Consider the following 22,970-nt stretch of genomic DNA (forward strand, 5'->3'; position numbering starts at 1 on the left):
ACCATTTAATTCCCCTGTAAGATGAGATACATAGTTCATCTTCAAAAGAGAAAATAAATAAAGAAAATAATTTATCCTTAGAAATGAACACAATGAATGAATGAGTCTGCATCTTCGAAAGTCAGTTATTTTCAGTACTTTGCAGAGAAGAAAGATCAGACTGAATTAACTGCTGCTATCAAATAGAGGCAAGTGCACTTGACTCTAAGAAATAGTCTGTCTGCTTTGGCACCTCTATTTCAACTGAAATATTTTATAGGTTCACTTTAAAGTAAATTGGCTTTGAATAGAATTTAGTTGACTACATTTTCGATTGTCAAAATCAGTTAACTCAAAAGTAGTCACAAAAGATTGTCTTTATTTTATCCAAGTACAGTGAATTTAGTATGGTTTCAATGTATTAGTTTCCTTCTGACATTACTATGGTCAAAATATCAATATTATCCGTTTACTTTTTTCCCAAACTGGTAAGAACTAGTTAGATTCCCTTCATTGCCCTATAAAGAAGGATAACAGGAACAAATATGTTCCACAACATGTTAAATTATCAGTCTATAAGAATAGGGACCATGTTTGGCTTGTGAAATTCCATAATTCTAGTCCCTAGAACACATCTGGAACAGAATATAGACCCAAGAAAAAGTGCTTTTGATCAATAAATGTTAAGGTAATGTAAGAAAACACATGGGAGATATTTTTCTTTTTAAAAAGTTTTAGACTCAAATATAGACTGTTACTGGATCTTAAGCAACTTTGGACATTTACAGCAACTAAATCAAACAACTGCTGGTTGTTATATATTTTGCAGATTCGACAATGGGAGTCTTTTTGACCTGATAACATTTTTACTTTTAACTTTTGAAAGCCTAAAGAAACTAATTTTTCTAAATAAAAAAATGAGACTCACCAAGAATCTACAGAAATGAAGCTAAACATCAGTAAAAAGAAGTGACTTTTCTTGGTAAGAAGACAGTTAATCTTTTTAAACTATTCATTTCCATGAGGCAAAATCGGCATGTCAGTTCAGAGTATATAACAAGAAATAACAACTACTGATCACTTAACAGTTTGCGAAGAGTTTCTCAGAAAACTAACTCAATAAATGATACCTAGAATGCTACCGTGTGTACAGAAAAACGCTGCAGTAACAGCACATACATCAGGCAGCTGCTCAGTCCATCAACACAAACTGAGTACCCACTGTGTGCCCAGCCCAGTGTCAGGTTATAAGTTCTATGCTACTAATGTCTACGATGGTTCATCAATCATGGTGTTTGTACTACAGAGTTAACATTTTTCTACACCTACCCAATTGAATACTGGCCTCTTTACATGATTTATTTAAGTAAGTAAAAGAGTGTGGCCAATTCAGGATTACCTCACATTTATTTAGCAACCCAGTTTCTTGCAGCCGTGACCAGATGCTCTGTATGCGTCCAGCGTGCTCAGGGTGGGTGGTGGAATTGCCACAAATGCACTGGTGTTTCAGCATCAGAGGATCATAGGCAATTCCTTCAGGACAAAGAAAACACAGCACAAGATGAGTAATGATACAAAGGAATGATACAAGTTACATGACAATATGATTACTCCAAAAAAGGCATTCTTTTTCAAATAAATTTACAAATGGAGAAATAATACATATCCACAAATTCCCAGGAAGCACATAGAGCTATTTAGTTCTATGGATCTGGATATATATGCAAAGAAGTCAACTCATGGATTAATCAGTACTCAGACCCTAGCTTACTTAGTAGTAAAGTAATAAAGATGGTGATACTTAAGAAACTTCAGGTTTAAAAAAAACACTGTAATTTTACCAGTATCTTAAATCATTATGAAGCACTTTTAGACAGATAATTCAATTCAGTAGAGGTTTCAATTTTATCAGTGAAGCCATAAAATGAACTGACTCTTTAAATTGTGAATTTATTTCAAGAGTAATTCTAGCCTTACTTTAGGTCATGTTACAACTGTAATAAACTGGAAGAGTTTCCAACTGCTTGCCTATTCTGCTTATCAATTTCTTCAAAGTTATGCAGAAAGAGCTTCTTCTTATTTTATAATAAAATAAAATCTATAATTTAGATTGTGGAACACTGAAGTGTTTCTTTTAAAAAATGAGTAAGTCAGCTGCAATACCTTTAGTAGAGATCACATAGATACTTAACAAACTCTGCTTTTAAATTAGCATGAGTTAACACATTGCATATTTCAGTTAGACCCTTTGATGGGGAAGATTTTTTTTTTTTTTTTTTTTTTTTTTCCCGATATGTGGGCCTCTCACTGTTGTGGCCTCTACCGTTGCGGAGCACAGGTTCCGGACGCGCAGGCTCAGCGGCCATGGCTCACGGGCCCAGCCGCTCCGCAGCATGTGGGATCTTCCCAGACCGGGGCACGAACCCGTGTCCCCTGCATCGGCAGGCGGACTCTCAACCACTGCGCCACCAGGGAAGCCCTATGGGGAAGATTTTATAAACATTTGATGAAATGAACTATGAGGGATATATAAAGTAGGGCTCTTTAAAGCAACAAATTAGATAATAATTACTATAAAAACGTTTCCACCCTTAACCCGATTCCTTGGGGGGGAAACATGTTATTTACAAAATTGCCTGACATAAGAAATTATTTAACCAATCAAATATTCCAATATATTACCATCAAAATACATTCTCTGGGGGCATGGAGTGAGGGCAGAAGAATTCATTATAAGAAATTTCTAAATGTCTATTCAAGAACAGATACTATACAAGCAATTAGTGTTATAAAGTAGGTTCAAGTAATGCACTTTATTCTCCCTTACATTATTGTGTTAGAGGAATGTTACTCAAGAGGGGAACATACTTGTCCCTGTTACTCAAGAGGGGAAAATACTTGTCCCTGACTGTATTAAAATCATGCAGCAGAATGACATGTGTTATTTGGAACCATGTGGCAAAAATTATGTCTAGGAAAAAATATCACTTTGCTGGCCCAAATAACATCCACTATTTTCTATTAATTGAAATATAGCTGATATACAATATTATGTTAGTTTAAGGTGTACTGCATAGTGATTTGACATTTGCATACATTACAAAATGATCACCACAATAAGTCTAGTAACCATCTGTCCCCATACAAAGTAATTACAATATTTTTGACCATATCCTTTAGGCTGTGTATTACACCCCTGTGGCTTATTTATAACTGGAGGTTTGTACCTCTTAATCCCCTTTACCTATTTGGCCCAACTCTCCAACCCTCTTCCCTCTGGCAACTACACATTTGAGGCTGTTTTCATTTTGTTTTGTTTCTTAGATTCCAGATCTAAACATACAGATTTTAGATTATAGGGTATCTGTCTTTCTCTGTCTGACGTGTTTCACTCGGCATGATACTCTCTGGATGCGTAACATCGACACAATGGCTTCAAACTCCCTCCTTGTGCCCCTAACTCTCACATTTTCATCTTCAGCACTGATCTCCCTTCGGAGCGGTACACTTGCACACTTGTCCAAATTGCTCCTCCAAAATCTGCGTTTGTTTTCATAAAGTGAGACTATCAGAGATTTGAGCTCATAATCTTAAACTTCACACACTGTTCCTCATTTCAGTAAAGGATATCATAATCCACCATTGCTCATATAAGAAATCTTACAGTCCTCTTGACACTCCCTCTCCAATGAACCAACAAGTATTGTCTATCTTCCCTGGTAGATACATACTGAATCACTCTCTTAACTCCAATGCCAAAACCACACAAAATCCAAGGTACTATTATCTTCAATCTGAACTCCTGAGATAGCCTTGTAACTGGCTATCTGACTTTCGCTCTATTCTATTTGCCACTTAACAGTAGCCACCTTTGCTTAAACCCTTTGGTGACTTCAAAGATGAGGTTAAAATTTCTCAAGGCTGCATACATAGGCCCTTCCCCACCTCTCCAGCTTCATCTCATACTCTTCCCTCACTTGATCTCTATTTCTCCCACAAAGGTTTACCTTCCACTCCTCAAAAGACTCAAAATCATACCAGCCTTAGGATCGTCATACATGCTATCCCATCTATGCCAAAAATTCTTCCTTCTTGCCCCCATAACTCTAGGCTTCATTTGGCTTATACCTATTCATTCTTCAAAATTGTTTTAATGTCACTTCCTCAATAAAGCATTCCCTGGGATCTCTAAATTAGATCTCCCACTATATGCTCTACTAGTTCTTCTAGGTCTTCCTCGGAACATTTAGCACAATTCTGTAACTGTTGTATAATATTGTTAATTGTATATTTTCTTTACTATCTGGTAAGATCTATGAAAACACAGACTAGAGTTGTATTGGTTACCTCTGAACTTTTCGTGTCTGTAAACCATGCTTGGAATATAGTAGATCCTCAAAAGTACTTTTAATAAATGAATGAAAAACATAAATCAATGAATTGATGCAAGAACTAAGTCAGATATCTCCATTATAAAGACCTCCTTGATCAACCTAGTTGGTGGACCTCATTGGACTACTGAAGTGTTTATAGCCTTATTTCTTTAATGTTCTACCTTTTATGTGCCTTATCTTCCAACTGGCAAGTGCCTCTAATACAGGCATTTATTTTACTCATTATATTTCTACATGGCATTATGCATAAAAAAGAGATGAATAAATATTTTTAAATAAAGTCAAAAGGGAGACGAGGGAAGGCAGGAAAAAAAAAAGGAAGCAGGCATAAAAAGAAACATTAAAAATACAATGATAGGGACTTCCCTGGTTGCGCAGTGGTTAAGAACCCGCCTGCCAATGCAGGGGACATGGGTTCAAACCCTGGTCCAGGAAGATCCCACATGCCGTGGAGCAACTAAGCCCGTGAGCCACAACTACTGAGCCTGCGCTCTAAAGCCCATGAGCCACAACTACTGAAGCCCGTGTGCCACAAATACTGAAGTCCGCACACCTAGAGCCCGCGCTCCGCAACAAGAGAAGCCACCACAATGAGAAGACCGCCGCACACCGCAACGAAGAGTAGCCCCCGCTCGCCACAACTAGAGAAAGCCCGCGCACAGCAACGAAGACCCAATGCAGCCAAAAATAAATAAATAAATAAATAAATAAATTTGTTTAAAAAAATACAATGATATATAAGACATGTCTCCACAGTTCAGATATATCAAGTATTTATTTATGAGTTGCTACTACATAACAGGAACTGTTTAACATATTTTCAACCACAGTTTTGCACTGCATGAAGGATATATTAATGATTAACATGGAAACATAAAATACAGTATTTCCCCCATTTTGAAAACATATTCTTTAAGAGTAGAGATTCTAATCATTAAGTTGCTTATTTTTTTTCACTATTTCACCTCTTGACATATCTAACTTCACCTCCATAGTAATCATTCCTCTTTTAACAAAATTTCCTCCATAAGCCACTGCCAAAAAAAATTATTAAACAGGTTATGGTAGCTGAAATTTATTGCCAAGTATCTGGAGATTATAATACAAAGTCCAGGAACTCTTGGAAAGACATTTGAATTTAAGAGAAAATAAATAAAGTCTGGAACCCCAAACCTCCACTTACTCATCTTAATGACCTAGCAATGAGGTGTTAACACACAGACTGCAAGGTGAGACTTAACCTCAACCTTCATCTCCATTCTTTTCCTCTCTCTTTTTTCCTTTTTTTTTTTTTCCAGTAACAAAAACTTATAGGGTGAGAAACAAGCCTGCTCTTCTCTTTGGGATTCATATGGAATGCTACTTCTCTTTGACCCTTTCTGCCCCACTGGTTACCACTTACAACATAAGCCAATGGATCAATCTCTCTCAATCTATGGGACAAGAGTTAAAATTAGGTTTTGAGAAAACACACAAAGGAGTCTTAACATAAAGCCTTTACCTTAATTTTAAACTCTAGTAGTTTATTTTCTACCAAAAAAATCTCTTAAAATTTTTTGATATTTTTTTTAGATAAGCTTGGACTTTGTGCTTTCTCTGGCTTTCAGTTTTATTAAATGAGGAAGCACAAAGTGCAGCATCTTTCCCTTTCCTTAATCACTGCGTGTAGTTAAGTCATTATTTAGCCATAGAAGCCATTCATATCTTCAGGTTTATGCCCAATCTTATATGATTGTGAGGCTGAGTTCTATTTGGAAAGTTGAGTCTAAATCTTTAGACCTAAAACTCCTGATCCTGATCACAAGTTCTTAACATTCAGCTTCATATTGCTTTTCTGGTTAATGCCTGAGGTTTCACAGCTTCCTAAGGATTTGCTCAACAACACATATTAAACACTTTTCAGGGCCAAAGAACTGAACTAAGCACAACACAAATATATATAACATAATATCTTTCCTAAAAGACGCAGGTTCAGTAAACAGTCATTGAATGCTCACAATGATCCAGGTACCAGCAACTTCATTTTATTACATTTAACTTATGATCTAGCAGTAAAGGTGAAGTACTTACGAATATACTTTTATGACATGTTTTTTTAAGACTCTGTATGGTAAGGAAGAAACAAAAATATGGGGCAGGGAGGTCAAAGACAACCTTCTAAAAATAAAAAACCAAATCTTTAAAAAATGGCCTGAAATTGGTAGAATTACTAAAATGGATACAAGGAGCTATTTTGAAGTAAGGGTCATTTCTAATAACCTCTAAATCGTACCCACAGCAGCTGTTATACTTTCTAACCATAATTCTAATCTATCCATAAGGTTTATCTTGCCTAATTTTTTCTATTTCTACTATACTCTTTACATTCTCATATCTGAATTATTTGTTATAGTATCTTTTAACAGGAACACCTAAATCAAAGTACCAGATAGTACAAAATTTTTTTTAACATTTTTATTGGAGTATAATTGCTTTACAATGGTGTGTTAGTTTCTGCTTTAGAACAAAGTGAATCAGCTATACATATACATATATCACTATTTCTCCTCCCTCTTGCGTCTCCCTCCCACCCTCCCTATCCCACCGCTCTAGGTGGTCACAAAGCACCGAGCTGATCTCCCTGTGCTATGTGGCTACTTTCCACTAGCTATCTATTTTACATTTGGTAGTGTATATATGTCCATATCACTCTCTCACTGCAGCCCAGCTTACCCTTCCCCTTTCCTGTGTCCTCAGGTCCATTCTCTACATCTGCGTCTTTATTCCTGTCCTGCCCCTAGGTTCTTCATAACCTTTTTTTTTTGATTCCATATATATGTGTTAGCATATGATATTTGTTTTTCTCTGACTTACTTCACTTCATATGACAGACTCTTCCACCTCACTACAAATAACTCAATTGTTTCTTTTTATGGCTGAGTAATATTCCATTGTATATATGTGCCACATCTTCTTTATCCATTCATCTGTTTATGGACACTTAGGTTGCTTCCATGTCCTGGCTATTGTAAACAGAGCTGCAATGAACATTGTGGTACATGACTCTTTTTCAATTATGGTTTTCTCAGGGTATATGCCCAGTAGTGGGATTGCTGGGTTGTATGGTAGTTTCTATTTTTAGTTTAAGGAACCTCCATACTGTTCTCCATAGTGGCTGTATCAATTTACATTCCCACCAACAGTGCAAGAGGGTTCCCTTTTCTCCACACCCTCTCCAGCATTTATCGTTTGTAGATTTCTGATGATGGCCATTCTGACTGGTGTGAGGTGATATCTCATTGTAGTTTTGATTTGCATTTCTCTAATGATCAGTGATGCTGAGCATCCTTTCATGTGTCTGTTGGCGATCTGTATATCTTCTTTGGAGAAATGTCTATTTAGGTCTTCTGCCCATTTTTGGATTGGGTGGTTTGTTTTTTTGATGTTGAGCTGCATGAGCTGTTTGTAAACTTTGGAGATTGATCCTTTGTCTGCTGATTCATTTGCAAATATTTTCTCCCATTCTGAGGGTTGTCTTTTCGTCTTGCTTATGGTTTCCTTTGCTGTGCAAAAGCTTTTAAGTTTCATTAGGTCCCATTTGTTTATTTTTATTTCCATTTGTCTAGGAGGTGGGTCAAAAAGGATCTTGCTATGATTTATGTCATAGAGTGTTCTGTCTATGTTTTCCTCCAAGAGTTTTATAGTGTCTGGCCTTACATTTAGGTCTTTAATCTATTTTGAGTTTATTTTTGTGCATGGTGTTGGGGAGTGTTCTAATTTCATTCTTTTACATGTAGCTGTCCAGTTTTCCCAGCACCACTTATTGAAGAGGCTGTCTTTTCTCCATTGTATATTCTTGCCTCCTTTATCAAAAATAAGGTGACCATATGTGTGTGGGTTTATCTCTGGGCTTTCTATCCTGTACCATTGACCTGTATTTCTGTTTTTGTGCCAGTACCATACTGTCTTGATTACTGTAGCTCTGTAGTATAGTCTGAAGTCCAGGAGCCTGATTCCTCCAGCTCCATTTTTCTTTCTCAAGATTGCTTTGGCTATTCAGGGTCTTTTGTGTTTCCATACAGATTGTGAAATTTTTTGTTCTAGTTCTGTGAAAAATGCCAGTGGTAGTTTGATAGGGATTGCACTGAATCTGTAGATTGTTTTGGGTAGTAGAGTCATTTTCACAATGTTGATTCTTCCAATCCAAGAACATGGTGTATCTCTCCAGCGGTCTGTATCATCTTTAATTTGTTTCATCAGTGTCTTATAGTTTTCTGCATACAGGTCTTTTGTCTCCTTAGGTAGGTTTATTCCTAGGTATTTTATTCTTTTTGTTGCAGTGATAAATGGGAGTGTTTCCTTAATTTCTCTTTCAGATCTTTCATCATTAGTGTATAAGAATGCAAGAGATTTCTGTGCATTAATTTTGTATACTGCTACTTTACTAAATTTATTGATTAGCTCTAGTAGTTTTCTGGTAGCATATTCAGGATCCTCTATGTATAGTATCATGTCATCTGCAAACAGCAACAGCTTTACTTCTTCTTTTCCAAATTGTATTCCTTTTGTTTATTTTTCTTCTCTGACTGTTGTGGCTATAACTTCCAAAACTATGTTGAATAACAGTGGTGAGAGTGGACAACCTTGTCTTGTTCCTGATCTTAGAGGAAATGGTTTCAGTTTTTCACCACTGAGAACGATGTTGACTGTGGGCTTGTCATATATGGCCTTTATTATGTTGAGTTAAGTTCCCTCCAGATAGTACACTTTTTAGTTATGTGTGAAACTTGATTTGTCTAGCAGGCAAATGAAGTATCCAAAAATAATTGTTTAAAACTTGCTAAATTGTGCCTCTGAGTACATACAGAGCATTTTCTAAGACTCAGATTTGTTTATGTAAATCATCATATCAGCAGCTAAAAAGGAAGTGGGTGGAAGAAATTCCATCCTAGGGCTTCCAACTAACACTATATGAAAGTCTGTTAGAACCTGGGAATTAGATTAAGTGTTGCCATTCAACTAGATAACCGAGAAGGAGATTCAACCAGTATATAAGTTGGCAAAAAGTGAAGTCAAACACAATTCACTACGTATTTACTGGCAAATATCTGGAAAGATCACTCTACATTCAAGCTTTCAAGAACGAGTGAGCACAGCAAAGGAAACCATAAACTGAACGAAAAGATAAACCATAGAATGGGATAAAATATTGGCAAATGAAGTGACCAACAAGGGATTTATGTCCAAAATATACAAACGGCTCATGGGGCTCAATATCAAAAAAACAAACAACCAAATCGAAAAATTAGTGGAAGGTCTAAACAGACATTTCTCCAGAGAAGACACAGCAGATGGCCAAAAAGCACATGAAAAGATGCTCAACATCACTAATTATTAGAGAAATGCAAATCAAAACTACAATGAGGTATCTATCTATCTCACACCGGTCAGAATTGCGATCATCAAAAGGTCTACAAATAATAAATGCTGGAGAGGGTGTGTAGAAAAGGGAACTCTCCTGCACTACTGGTGGGAATGTAAATTGGTGCAGCCCCTATAGAGAACAGTATGGAGGTTCCTCAAACAACTAAAAATAGAGTTACCATACAATCCAGCAATCCCACTCCTGGGCATATATCTGGATAAAACTTTAATTCCAAAAGATATATGCACCCCAATGTTCATAGCAGCACTATTTACAACAGCGAAGACATGGCAGCAACCTAAACGTCCATCAACAGGTGAATGGAGAAAGAAGATGTCGTGTATATATGCACAATGGAATATTACTCAGCCATAAAAAAGAATGAAATGCCATTTGCAGCAACATGGATAGACCTAGAGATTATCAGACTAACTGAAGTAAGTCAAAGACAAATATCTTATGATATCACTTATATGTGGAATCTAAAAAATGATACAAATGAACTTATTTACAAAACAGAAACAGACTCACAGACATAGAAAACAAACTTATGTTTACCAAAAGGGAAATGTGGGGGGAGGGATAAATTAGGAGTTTGGGATTAGTAGATACAAACTACTATATATAAAATAGATAAACAACAAGGTCCTACTTTATAGCACAGAAAACTACATTCAATATCTTATAATAAACTATAATGAAATGAAAGTTGGAAAATATATATCTGAATCATTTTGCTCTACAGCAGAAATTAACACCAAATTGTAAATCAACTATACTTCAAAAAAAATTTGTTTTAAAGATTGAGTGAGCAGAAGAAAATAAAAAACAAAAAACTGGGCCTATGAGAATATGCTACAGAAACTGTAAAGGAAACATCATTCCTACTACTTAGCTCAGTGAATTTGATTTACTATAGCAACAAAAATTAGATTTTAGAAACTTTTTGATATCCTCAAATGTCAAAAGACACTGATCCTATAAAATAGGAGCCAACAGCTAAAAGGAGAAATCAAGCTAAATTAACGAGTAAAAAGAAAGATGAATAAGGTAAATGAGGATGGCAAGAAAACTAAATGCATAGTGGCAAAATTAAAATCTACACTGGAGGGCTTCCCTGGTGGCGCAGTGGTTAAGAGTCCACCTGCTGATGCAGGGGACATGGGTTCGTGCCCCGGTCCGGGAAGATCCCACATGCCACAGAGCGGCTGGGCCCATGAGCCATGGCCACTGAGCCTGTGCATCCGGAGCCTGTGCTCCTCAATGGGAGAGGCCACAACAGTGAGAGGCCCACGTACCGAAAAAAAAAAATTATATATATATATATATATATATATATATATACATATACATATACATATATGTATAACTTATATTAATATATACTTTTAAAATATATGCTATAACTTATGTTAATAAATGTTATAATATATATGTGACCAAGTCCATTTAATCTCCTAAATAAAAAAGATAGCTATTTTATCATCTTCAGTGAGAATTAAGAGAAACAAATTTTGGAGGAATTTTTCAGGAGAAATTTCAAGCACATATATTTGAGGACAGTAACTTCAAAACTGATTTTCTACCCAAATGAAATTAATCTCTCCATTCTGATACAGGTGGTAACATTAGTTACTCTGAGAGGTCTTAAAACACACACATAAACACATGCACATACAAATATACATACACACACACGATTACACACGCACACATATATATATTTACAGATATCCACGTGCGCACAGACATGAACACAAACACACATATAACTTTTTTTTACTCTGTTAAAGAGAGGCACATAGGAAGAGGAAAAAAGACTGGAATAAATAAATGTATATTTTACTTATGGTTACCTCTGAGTGATAGAAGAATAGGTGATTCTCCTTTACAGTCTTTCAAATTTACCAAATTACTTTCAATGAACATTTTTTTGAATTAAAAAAATATAAGTGTTACTCCCAAATTTCACTTAACACACCAATAATCTTTTTTGTGTGTAGCTGCATGTAATTCATGTCTATTTACTCTCATTTCATTCGGATATTCATTTGTTTATTATACAGTAAGTACATACACTGAGTACCCTCCTTGGGCTAGCCATATACCTATGTGCTAGGGTTAGAGAGAAGAGAAAACACAATCTCTTCCCGCACAGAGAGCCCATCTGAACATAATCCCCAAAATAAATAATTACAATCTTTCAGGGAAAAATCCAGTTTGTTATGAGGGACCATAATTGATTTAATTTGGACTTAGCTGACCGAACAAGGCTTCATGAAGGAAATAACACGTAAACTAAAACCTGAAGGATTAATGGGAGTTTGCCTGACTTGGGAAAATATCTTTAATTAAAAAACAAAAAGCAAAAACCAAAAAAACAGGAAAAAAGGCCAGTTTTGCTATTCTCACACTGAAATATTCAAATGTATTTCACTTTCTGTCATGATGTGCCACCCACTAAACATCGATTTAAAAATTCTTTTAACTAAACTATTTGTAATGGCTTTCATAAACATTGGTTTAGTTTGAGCACTATAATTCTACTTCACATTAGACACTGACTTAAAAAGATAATGTTACAAAGAAAGAATTTACTCACAGAATATATAAAGGAACCTAGTGTTGGGAGAAAGAAGACCTTAAATGGTACTGGGTGATGGGGAAGATAAAGCCAATCAAATTTATTTGCCATTAAATTCTTGTGTCAATGAATCCATTTGGTATAAACTTAGCACAATTATTATATCATCTACTCTCAATGGTCTGTTGTGAGCCATGACCAAGCCTCATCTCTGTTAGGAACAGCTGAGTAGAAAGGAAGACTATGGCAGAGAAAATGACATACATTGCCCTTTCCTTAGTCATCAGAACTCATACAAACACCATGCCTTGGCTTCACATAGAATGAAAAAAGCACCTCTTAAATTCAACTTGATATAAAAGTTGAATATTATTACTCATATTCCAATATAACAGAATTCATTTGAATATGTGGCAACCTGGCTCTACAATACACATTCTTCATTAGCACTACAGCAGGTGTGTCATCTTCTTGTCCATCCAGAAATATCCTCAACCAGGCTCTCTGTAGGGCCACCAGGGAGTGGCTGCATCTTAGTCTGCTTCTTGGTCCATTCAAGTTCTCACAGGAAATGGACTAGAGACATCATCTTTCAACAACTGACTGAGTTCAGACCACATTTTTCCCTTGGACCACTGCTTTGTTCTTTACAAAAAGGGGATGGTGTGGCTACTCTAGTTGACTGTTGAGGATCATATGGAAGGTAAAGGTTTGAATGTTGTGCCTTGAAAATTATGTGAGTTTAGTATTGAGTAACTTTTTAGTTGTTTCAAAAGGTATAGCTCTTAGAGAATGAAATTAAGCAAATCGCCTACACTTACAACTTGTTTTCTCTTCCTTACTTTTTAGTGGAACAACCACTGAGTATTGAAGATTTATGACTTTCTTTTGGGAAAAAAAAGCTAAATATTCTCGAATAACATGTGACTTCAAAGTGACTTAAATGTCACTTGATTTTTCTTGATGTATCTACACCAGATATTAAAAAGCCAAAAGAAAGGCATTTAATGCTTAAAAAATTTGTCATCAAACATACCACAAATGAAAGCCTTAAGAGTTCTCCTCTAAAATAAATAGCGTTAGAAATACTAAAATGAATTTTTAGGTCATGTGGATTGTAAGAGTATGTAGCTTACAGGGGAAATTTAAGTTTGGATTAAAGCCAGAATAATATGTGGAGGAGCAGAGTGAAGACAGTGCATTTCATTTCCTTTGGATTTGGAAAAGCACTAAATGAAAGTCACCAATCAAATATATATTTTTAGTCCCAATGACAGTGGAGGGGCTATTAACAGATACATAAATTATATACTTTGCATGTTTTTTAAAAAATATGTAATATTTTTACTTTAAGAATTTAAGTGTTAGGATGCAATATTCTTAAGGTAAATAAGACAATAAGAAGGTTCTTCTCTACTGAAGTATGTAACTTTGAAATCACTTAGTCGTTCTTTACAGAACAATAATTACAAAGTAACTTTCATCTTCAATGTTTTCAAATTTGAACTAGTAAATTCCTAAGTGTTTACAATTTATATGTACATATATCATGTACATATACTACAAATTAGTATTTGTTCATTCAACTAAAATTTATTGAATACCTACTAAGTATAAAATTCTGTATTTTTTTAAATATAAGTTTATATAATCTCTCATTTAGGCAAGAAATGTGCCTCATCACGTACATTAAAAATGAAAATAGGGCTTCCCTGGTGGCACAGTGGTTGAGAGTCCACCTGCTGATGCAGGGGACGCGGGTTCGTGCCCCGGTCTGGGAAGATCCCACACGCCGTGGAGCGTCTGGGCCTGTGAGCCATGGCCGCTGAGCCTGCGCATCCGGAGCCTGTGCTCCGCAATGGGAGAGGCCACAACAGTGAGAGGCCCGCGTACCGCAAAAAAAAAAAAAGAAAATACACTCAAGCTGATTTCCCTATTTGTGTTTGGAATATAAACTCTGATAAATACTAGGATGTTGACATTATGAGAAAGAAACTAATCATGTGAAATGACCCAGTCTTCAGTCTGAAGGACTAGGTTATGTTTATGTCATGCTTATGTTATCTGGTTTGCAGTCACCTGATTCTTTTAAGGCCTACAAACCCTGTTCAACATGTTTTCTCAAACTAGTAGGATCATTCTAATATTCAGAGATCTTGCTTCATTCATATGGAAGGAACATATAAAAAGTAGAGGAAACCACAGCATGTCAGGAAAGGGTCACCCCTCTTAACCAAGAAAAGAAACTATCAGTAGGATTACAATAGTAGACAGCAGCACACATGGAAACAGCACCACAAAACTTTATAATCAAGCTCACTTTTAAACTAAGGAAATGATTTTGAGTGAATGTAACCTGCATTACAATAGGGTGTCTGTGTCTCTGAAAGCTTATGGCTGAATAAAAAACACTTTCAGTAAAAAGAATTGAGAAGTATCTAATTCTTTTTTTTTTTGAGTTATGTGGGCCTCTCACTGCTGTGGCCTCTCCCGTTGCAGAGCACAGGCTCCGGACGCACAGGCTCAGCGGCCATGGCTCACGGGCCCAGCCGCTCCGCGGCATGTGGGATCCTCCTGGACCGGGGCACGAACCTGTGTCCCCTGCATCGGCAGGCGGACTCTCAACCACTGCGCCACCAGGGAAGCCCCAGTATCTAATTCTTAAAGGCTGCTGCTCTCACTACCTACAAAAAGTATTTCTCTACATCACGTATCTGGCTTTGAGCAAAAATTCTCAGAAGACCAGGGATAGAACCAGGCCTGACTGATCCAAGCGGCTTCCGTTGACAGTGGGCTGCAGTCCTGAGTCGTCTGGGATACCAGGACAGGTCTGCTTTGCTCCAAGTTATAGAGGGATCAGAGGCAGTGGCTAATGTGGTGAAGGAAATATATCCAAATATAACGACTGCAGCTCCTAGTATGGAATGTTGGCTTGTGGTGTTACACATTATAAAAAGTAGCTCCTATGCATACTTATTAAGATGTCTGTCAAAGTTAAATAACTTGGCCATTTCATTTATTGATTTTTAAATAAAAGATATCAAGGCTTGGGAACGTGATTTCAGAAAAAGTATTTTAACTTTTCCAAGCACAAAGGGTTGCTTGAGGTCACAGAAGCCACAAAAACAAACTCTGAATCCTAAAAACTGCTTCAAAAATAAATCAGATAACCTGTGAGAGACTTGGGGGGAAGGTACATCTGAACTCTCCCCTTGCTGCATCCAAGTTATGAGCCCTAAGGGCTAGAATATCTTTCATTTGATGAGCCACAGTTTGAGTGCATGGAATAAGAACAGGGGCCAGCAGACTTAAGGGAATATTTATCCACATGGATATTTATGGTACAGCTCCTTTGTGAGAGAATAGCACCCTTTTTTTGTGTGTGTTCCGGACTTGACCTTCCTTTGGCCTTGGAATTATCTGGTTTGTTTTCCTCTGTAGCCAGGTTCTGAAATACCAAACACAGCTGTAGGCAAACGAAGAGGGTAGTCAAATAGCCCACCCATTGGTGCCATAATAAATGGAAATGGAACTCATGTATGTAGAATTAAACAAGGTTTGCCTTGGCACCACTGTCTCCTATGAGTCATTTGTATGCAAAGTCAGAAGAAAACAGGGACACCAACAAAACAGCAAGAAAGACAAACTGGAAGAGGGGCACTCTTTAGACTCAAATGAAGCCAGCATCATAAATTTCCTAGTGGCCAGGACTACTAGAAGGAAGAGATTGAGGAACACTGCTAAAGAATGTTGTAGGGATTTTTGTTTCCAAAAGGGACCCATGCACCTGTTGATGTGTTTTCCAGGCCCTTGAATGGTAACAATTTATGAGGCTATTAATACTAAGCCCAAGATTTATCAGATGTGCTGTTTGTCTTGTGGCCCATATAATCTCATAAAATTTGGGTTGCACTGGGTTAAAATGGAGTGTTCTGCTCTTGGAGTTATTCAGAGCATTTAAATTGCTTAATCCTACAAGAACGGTGTATTTAGCCTGCCTATTAGGGAGAGTCTTTAGGGATTCTCACCAGTTGCAGAGCCAGGCAGGAGGTGGCAGTCCATTGCTGGGTGAGGTAAAATGCAGGCAGCAGGGGAGGAATGAGTCCTGGAGACAAGACGATGCTTCTCTAATCCATCCATGCCATCCGCGGCCAGCTGAGCTGGGCGCACCGAGAGCGCATGTGCGTGCTGTGGCTCCAGGAAGGGCTGTTGCCAAGAGAAGAGCACAGTAGAAAGAAACATGAGACAAGCACTAAGGGAGACACTGAGAGCGACATGGCAACCAATTAAGTTCATCAGGTCAGAGACATAATAAACGGTGTGAAGGAAAAAAATAGAGAAAGGGAGAAACAAAACACGATCTAGTCAATAAATCCATTCAACAGATGTTTTCACACTGATGGCCAGGGCCTGTCTGCCTGGCTAAGGAGGAGGTGATGGCAGGAGGCCTGTCAGTTTGAACTGATTGAAAGAAACAGACCTTTAACCTCAAGAGGAACATTGACTTAGACTCATTTCCTACCTTGATACCAACGTTTTGAATACAGCCCCAGAATTGTTACAACGCGAAGTGGGAGAACAATTCAACTGCTTTCAAACCGCCAACAAAGCTCAATTCTGAAAACCCTATCTTGAATTTATTTCAGTAATATTGTCAATGACATTTATGAGAGCCTAAAAATTGCCAATTAAATGACTATATTTGACAACTTTCAGTCTTCATATAATGGTACAGAATAAGGAAGTTTTCATAGGTTGCATGGTGTAATCTCAATACTATGAAAAGTTTTAGTTTCTTTATAAAGTATTAAATACAATCTCAGTGATTTAACAACATTATCAATCTTCATACTTCTCAAGTTATGAAATCAAAGAGCCAGAATTTGGAAGCTCCTGAAAGATTCACTTGGTCTATTCCTCTGTCTCCAAAAAAGACAATCTCTAAAATAGAGACAGGCGGTTAATTTAATTATCAGTGTTACACACCGAATATTTCCTCTCTTCAACATCACGGGATTCATAACCTTTGTGTTGATTTTTATGTTTGTTTCCTTTTCCATGTTCCCAACAAACGTGAAAAGTAGCTGAACAGTGATACAAAGGATGATCATCACATTCCATGGATAAGGAAACTAATATTCCAAAAGGTTAACAAAGCCTTTTAAATACAAGCCTAATTGCTATAATTCTTAAAATGTACATGGTCTTCTGCTTTGGTCTACCTGCCAGGCATGTACTGTTTTAAGACTGAATGCAAACATCACCTCTCCTTAGTAAGGCCCTGCCTTAACCTTCTTGTCAGGGTGGTGCTCCTCTAGCACAAGGCTTGGTACATCCTTAGTGTACAAATTATTTACTTAGTGAGAATGCTAACAAATCTACATACAACACAACTGTATTCAATTCATATTACATGGTTTTATGTCAGTATGACTTTATCTGTATGAGTTAATGCTGTATATAAAAATGAGTAATGATTATGAATATGTATTTAGTTATAGACCATAGACAGAGATTCCCCAATTTAGAAAAAAGTTAAGAATCCTTTAAAATTAAAAGTTATAACTAATGTATGTGTATATGGTGTTACTTCAGTTTTGCTCTGCAGAATAACTGAACCATCAATCAACTGGAAGGCATTTGTCACATCATTGAGCTCTGGGCATTTGCTTTGATGATTAGAATGACTTGGCCAGGATGCAGATCTAGTTCTAATAGTTTTAACACATCTACAGGAGTCTAAATCTCTTGTTTTCTTGAGCATCTCAATGTTCAATTCCCTAAGGTACAGCAGTAGGATTGACATGGTTCCTCCTCTCATGAAACTTATATAGGGAATGTAAATGTGTAATTATGACTTTGGGAGTTTTCTATGGAGAAAATGAGCTATTCTGCATATGATCTAAAATGCCTGGGTAAATATATACCTGGATGTTTGTAATATCTATCCCTTCTGTCTCTTTCTATTATAATCCAAGCTAATGCAAAGGCCCTTGATTGATCACCCTACCTCTAAAATCAACCCATCCAATTCTTTCCTGCAAGAATTCTCTTCCTAAAGCTCTCCTGTAAGTAAAAAGCTGGTAGAAAGTCTGTGAAGGTAAAGCAAAGTTTGAAGAACCTCGCCAGCCTGTCATCTGGAATCTCCCTAAGTGAGGCCAACTTGAATTTCAGTGTTAGATCTTCTATTCCTTTTTCAGATTCCAGCTCAAATCCTATCTACTGTATAACAAATACCATCTCCAGGGCTGCATTCATGGGCTCTTTCCTGTATAAAAAATATTAAAAATTAAATTTTATGCTAATATTGGCATACACTGGAATCATTATCATAATATTCATTTTTTCTGATTAAAAATTAACATTTAAGACATTTTTGGGGCCCCTTAGAGTATCATGGGTTCTGGGCACAGTGTCTACTGTGTCTAACAGATATGTTGGCTCTGATCATTCGTGCTTCCAATCTATCTTTTCTGTATCACGCCCTCTAGGTGTGTCCATGAAGCTTCACATTCAGCAACCATTCACTACCTCTAAAGTCCTCTTCAAATTTTACATGGAACCTTTTCAAGCCCATATATTACATGCACTTTCCCTCTCCACTGCATTCCCATCACATTTTGTTTTTCTCTCTCCATTTCCCTGCCACCATCTTTTATATTTTAGAGTTTCTGCATGCAGTAACTACTTATTGAGGTCACACTCTGAGCCAGACACTTTGCAGGTGTGTTGAGCCTTTTTTATGTTTATTGTCTAGTGAGGAGACAGATACTAAATATTTCTAAGTATAATGTAATTATAATGAGTGCTATATGGGGAAAATGCAGAGTATCATGAAAAACTGTCAAGAAGAACCTAATTTAGAGGTTGAGGGAACTTTAAGAAAGTGACATTTAACTTGAGCTGTAAAAGATAAATTCCATTAGCCAGATGCAAAGTGGGGAGAAGGCTCTAGATAGGTTGTGTGTGTGTGTGTGTGTGTGTGTGTGTGTGTGTGTGTGTGGTGTGTGAAATCATCTTTCCATGTATAATATTGAAAGCTCTTTGAACCAGGGACTGGATCTATATCATCTGTGAACTTATATTGTGCTGCATTTTGTATTTCTTATGCTTTCTCGAAGTTAAATATTTATTTGCGCATTAAGAATATGTAACATGGGACTTGCAGTACTTAAGAATCCGCCTGCCAATGCAGGGGACACAGGTTCAATCCCTGGTCTGGGAAGACTCCACATGTCACGGAGCAACAAAGCCCGTGTGCCACAACTACTGAGCCTGCTCTCTAGAACCCGTGAGCCACAATTACTGAGCCCATGTGCCACAACTACTGAAGCCCACGTGCCTAGAGCCCGTGCTCTACAACAAAAGAAACCACTGCAATGAGAAGCCTGTGCACTGCAACGAAGAGTAGCCCCCTCTCACTGCAACTAGAGAAGGCCCACACGCAGCAACAAAGGGCCAATGCAACCAAGATAGATAAATAAATTAATTAATTTTTTAAAAAAGCATATGTAACAGATATTTGAGAGTTAAAGGCCATGTTTTTTTCAAATAACATAACCATGTTTTAGATGACTGGGGTTACTACATGTTTTCCCTCTTAATGAATAACTCAATACTGTAAGAGCTCCATGTTAATACCACCGCCACCTTCTTTCTTTCTTTGCTAATAAAGCATATTTATTGCTTTACTTGGACTTCACAGGAACCTTTGAGATAATGGAATTACAGTTTGCTACCTCATAACCAAGATACAAATGTTACACCTCAACATAGACCTTTACAAACAGGCAAGCAAATTCTACTTATTCAATTCTACTTATCTAATCTCCTTATCCATACTATTAGGAATACGGCAATATAGGTAAGAGACAAACAACTACTTGTTCAATAGTAGTTATTTATTCATCACATGTAAGTGTCCTTCCAATATCTACTGTGCATGCAGATAGAAAATACTGATAGATGCCATGCTGGGTTGTATAGATAGGAAAGTGAGTTAAGCATCGCTCCTGATCTTATAGGTTGACACCCAAATTCAAGCACTTTGTCCATAAATAGTAAGTTCCATAAAGATATGAGCTTTGCCTACTGAATCATATATTCCCATGCAGTGTTTCACACATATAGTAGGTGTTAACAAATATATGTTGAATAAATACATGAATAGAAAGGAGATACATGGCCATCTTTAAGATCTCACTACGAGGATAAAACAAGAAAGCAGCTTATAAGCAATCATTATATAAAGAACCAAGGAATGGCTAATGAAAATATAAGAAAATAGAGAACAGACAAAACAACTATCAAAGTACAATACTCTGAAATTATTTAGTATGGAGCCAAGAGCTGAGGGAAACGAGTGATTTGAGAATTATTTTTTTCCTTTGTGCTTTTATGTGGTTTCCAAACTTTCTGCATATCACAATTAAGAAAAATGGCAAATGTTACTTAAAATAAATAGTTGAACCTTTCAAACACTTCACTGGGACAGATTCATAATTATTGGTTCTAAGAGCAGACATGGATCAAATATTTTTGAACCTTCTACTGAAAAAGGACTATAAAAGAGAGAAAAGTTTATTCACTTTCAAAAGAGTTGACTACAATTATATGCCTTTACAAATGAAGTATAGCTTTTAATGTATAGGGCAAATCTTGACAATCTAGTAAGGCACTGATTATTATGGTACATATTAGTGACGAAAGTATCACAAAACAGTAGGCCACTTTTATTTCAGATGGATATTACTCCTCAGCAATAAAAAGCTTCCTTCATGAGGCTGAAAATTGAGATAGTATTTTTATAGCTAAAAAAAGTGTTTCATTAAACATTTTTTTCTATTAGCAATTTTAACGAGAGAGAATTTTGTTCGTGGTTATTTCCCATACTTCGAAGTAAGGACAAAAATACATGTTTCTCTCTTGCATCATCAGAAAAATTAAATGTCTAACAGTTCAGAACCTACTGCTACTAAAAATTGCATGCATACCCAAATTAACCTGTCATCTATTGAGTGCCTTTGGAAAATGTGTCATGCCCAATAAATGAATAATAAACATGCCCTCATCCCCCAATAGCATTCTTATTTAAAATACTTTTTAAATACATGTAGTATTTTGAGCCTGTTTCTTATGCATACATGGCCTTTCTTTTTTCAGGTGATTTAACTAGGGACTTGGTTTTGATTGTTTACTTTGCCAGATTGTTATTCAGGGACATTCTGTCAGGCTACTGAGATGTGTACGACAACCTTTTCTATATGAAATGGCCTAAGGCCACTACACCTGAACATCATCTGTCTCCTCCTACTGATAAAAGTTGCAAAGTACTTTCAGTGAAGACTTATTATGCCCCTACTTTATAAATTCTTCAATGATACCTAGCAGGACATCAATGTCATTGGGGCCTGGGCCTTCCTAAGCTGTGGGGCATAGGCACAGCCATCTATTTGAAAAGTGGGTCTCCATATATAGGTCTCTGTATGGCAGGCACAATGTTCTTGCTGTTAAATATTTGGGAGTGGCTTGCTAATGGAGATTATGAAATGATAAAGCCCCTGGGTTGAGGAGACTTCAAGGTTCTATTTTTTTTGTGATAGCAGTGATTTTTTATTTTGCTTCTGTTTGGTTTTATGTTGTTTTCTTGTTGCCACTGCTCAGGGACCAATTTTATGGCTTCTGGGTTTTCACTTTGTTCTGGATGGTTACCTTTGCTTCCAGACATATTACTCATTGTGTGCTATAATCAATATCATCATGCAATTTCAGCAAAAGCAAATACAGAAATCATAAATTATAGCATTTAATCTTTGAAATAATCAAAATTATTTGGATTAGTTTAATAAAAGATATGACCTAAAAATAAAGGAAAAAGGATCATGGGAAAATAATTAGAAAAAATATTAAAATTCTGTTTCTAAAGCCATTTCTTTAAAGAATATGTTCCTCCTTGTTTGGCATTATGAGAAAATTGAATTTTCTTTTTGGTTTGCAGTGCTTTGAATTTAAGAAGTTTTGCTTTTACAGAGAATTAGAATCATAAATATCCCTAGGGGTTATCTTATAAGATGCCAAGGACTAGAGGGAATTTACACGTTCTAAAGTGTTTGTATTATTCAGTATGGGTGTAGAAATAGTGGTTAACTTTACTTTTTAAAGCTAAACATGCATATTAATAATTTAAAAGTAGCTATTAAATAAATAGAAATAACATATATAACTTTAAAGTAGACAAACATTTTTAGAAGAAGACAAAACAAAGAAGCCATCAGTCTAAAAATAAATGGAGAAAAAAAATGAAGCACTGAAAAAGCTGTACAAACATAATTCACAAAATAAGATGCTACAAATTCCTACATATCACTAAACACAGTTGATGTCAATGTACTCAATTTGCCAGTTAAAAGATGAAGACAGTCAAATTGAATTTCAAAAATACAAAGGCTATATTCTTTGGCAGACCAAGATTAAATTAAAAGGTTCCATGATATAAGAAAATACTAACAACACAACAACAAAAAGACGTAAAAGCCTTGTGCAGCCCTGTTAAAACCAGATGAAATAGACTTTATGGGGAAAATATTAGAGACCATAATAAAGGTATATA

The 22,970-nt window shown here is 36.4% G+C and overlaps 1 protein-coding gene across 1 annotated transcript in view; it reads right to left on the reverse strand.

Moving 5' to 3' along the window:
* Positions 1-22,970, reverse strand: part of HDAC9 (histone deacetylase 9) — a 582,852-nt gene that overhangs the window by 311,604 nt on the left and 248,278 nt on the right. The window contains exons 13-14 of the mRNA XM_081243377.1: positions 16,390-16,567; positions 1,379-1,512 (exon numbers count right to left, since the gene is read on the reverse strand). Coding sequence (XP_081099503.1) covers positions 1,379-1,512; positions 16,390-16,567 — 312 coding nt within the window. The remainder of the gene's footprint in view (positions 1-1,378; positions 1,513-16,389; positions 16,568-22,970) is intronic.

This window comes from Mesoplodon bidens (assembly GCF_964165515.1).
Source record: "Mesoplodon bidens genome assembly, chromosome: 9".
NCBI classification, from domain to species: Eukaryota; Metazoa; Chordata; class Mammalia; order Artiodactyla; family Ziphiidae; genus Mesoplodon; species Mesoplodon bidens.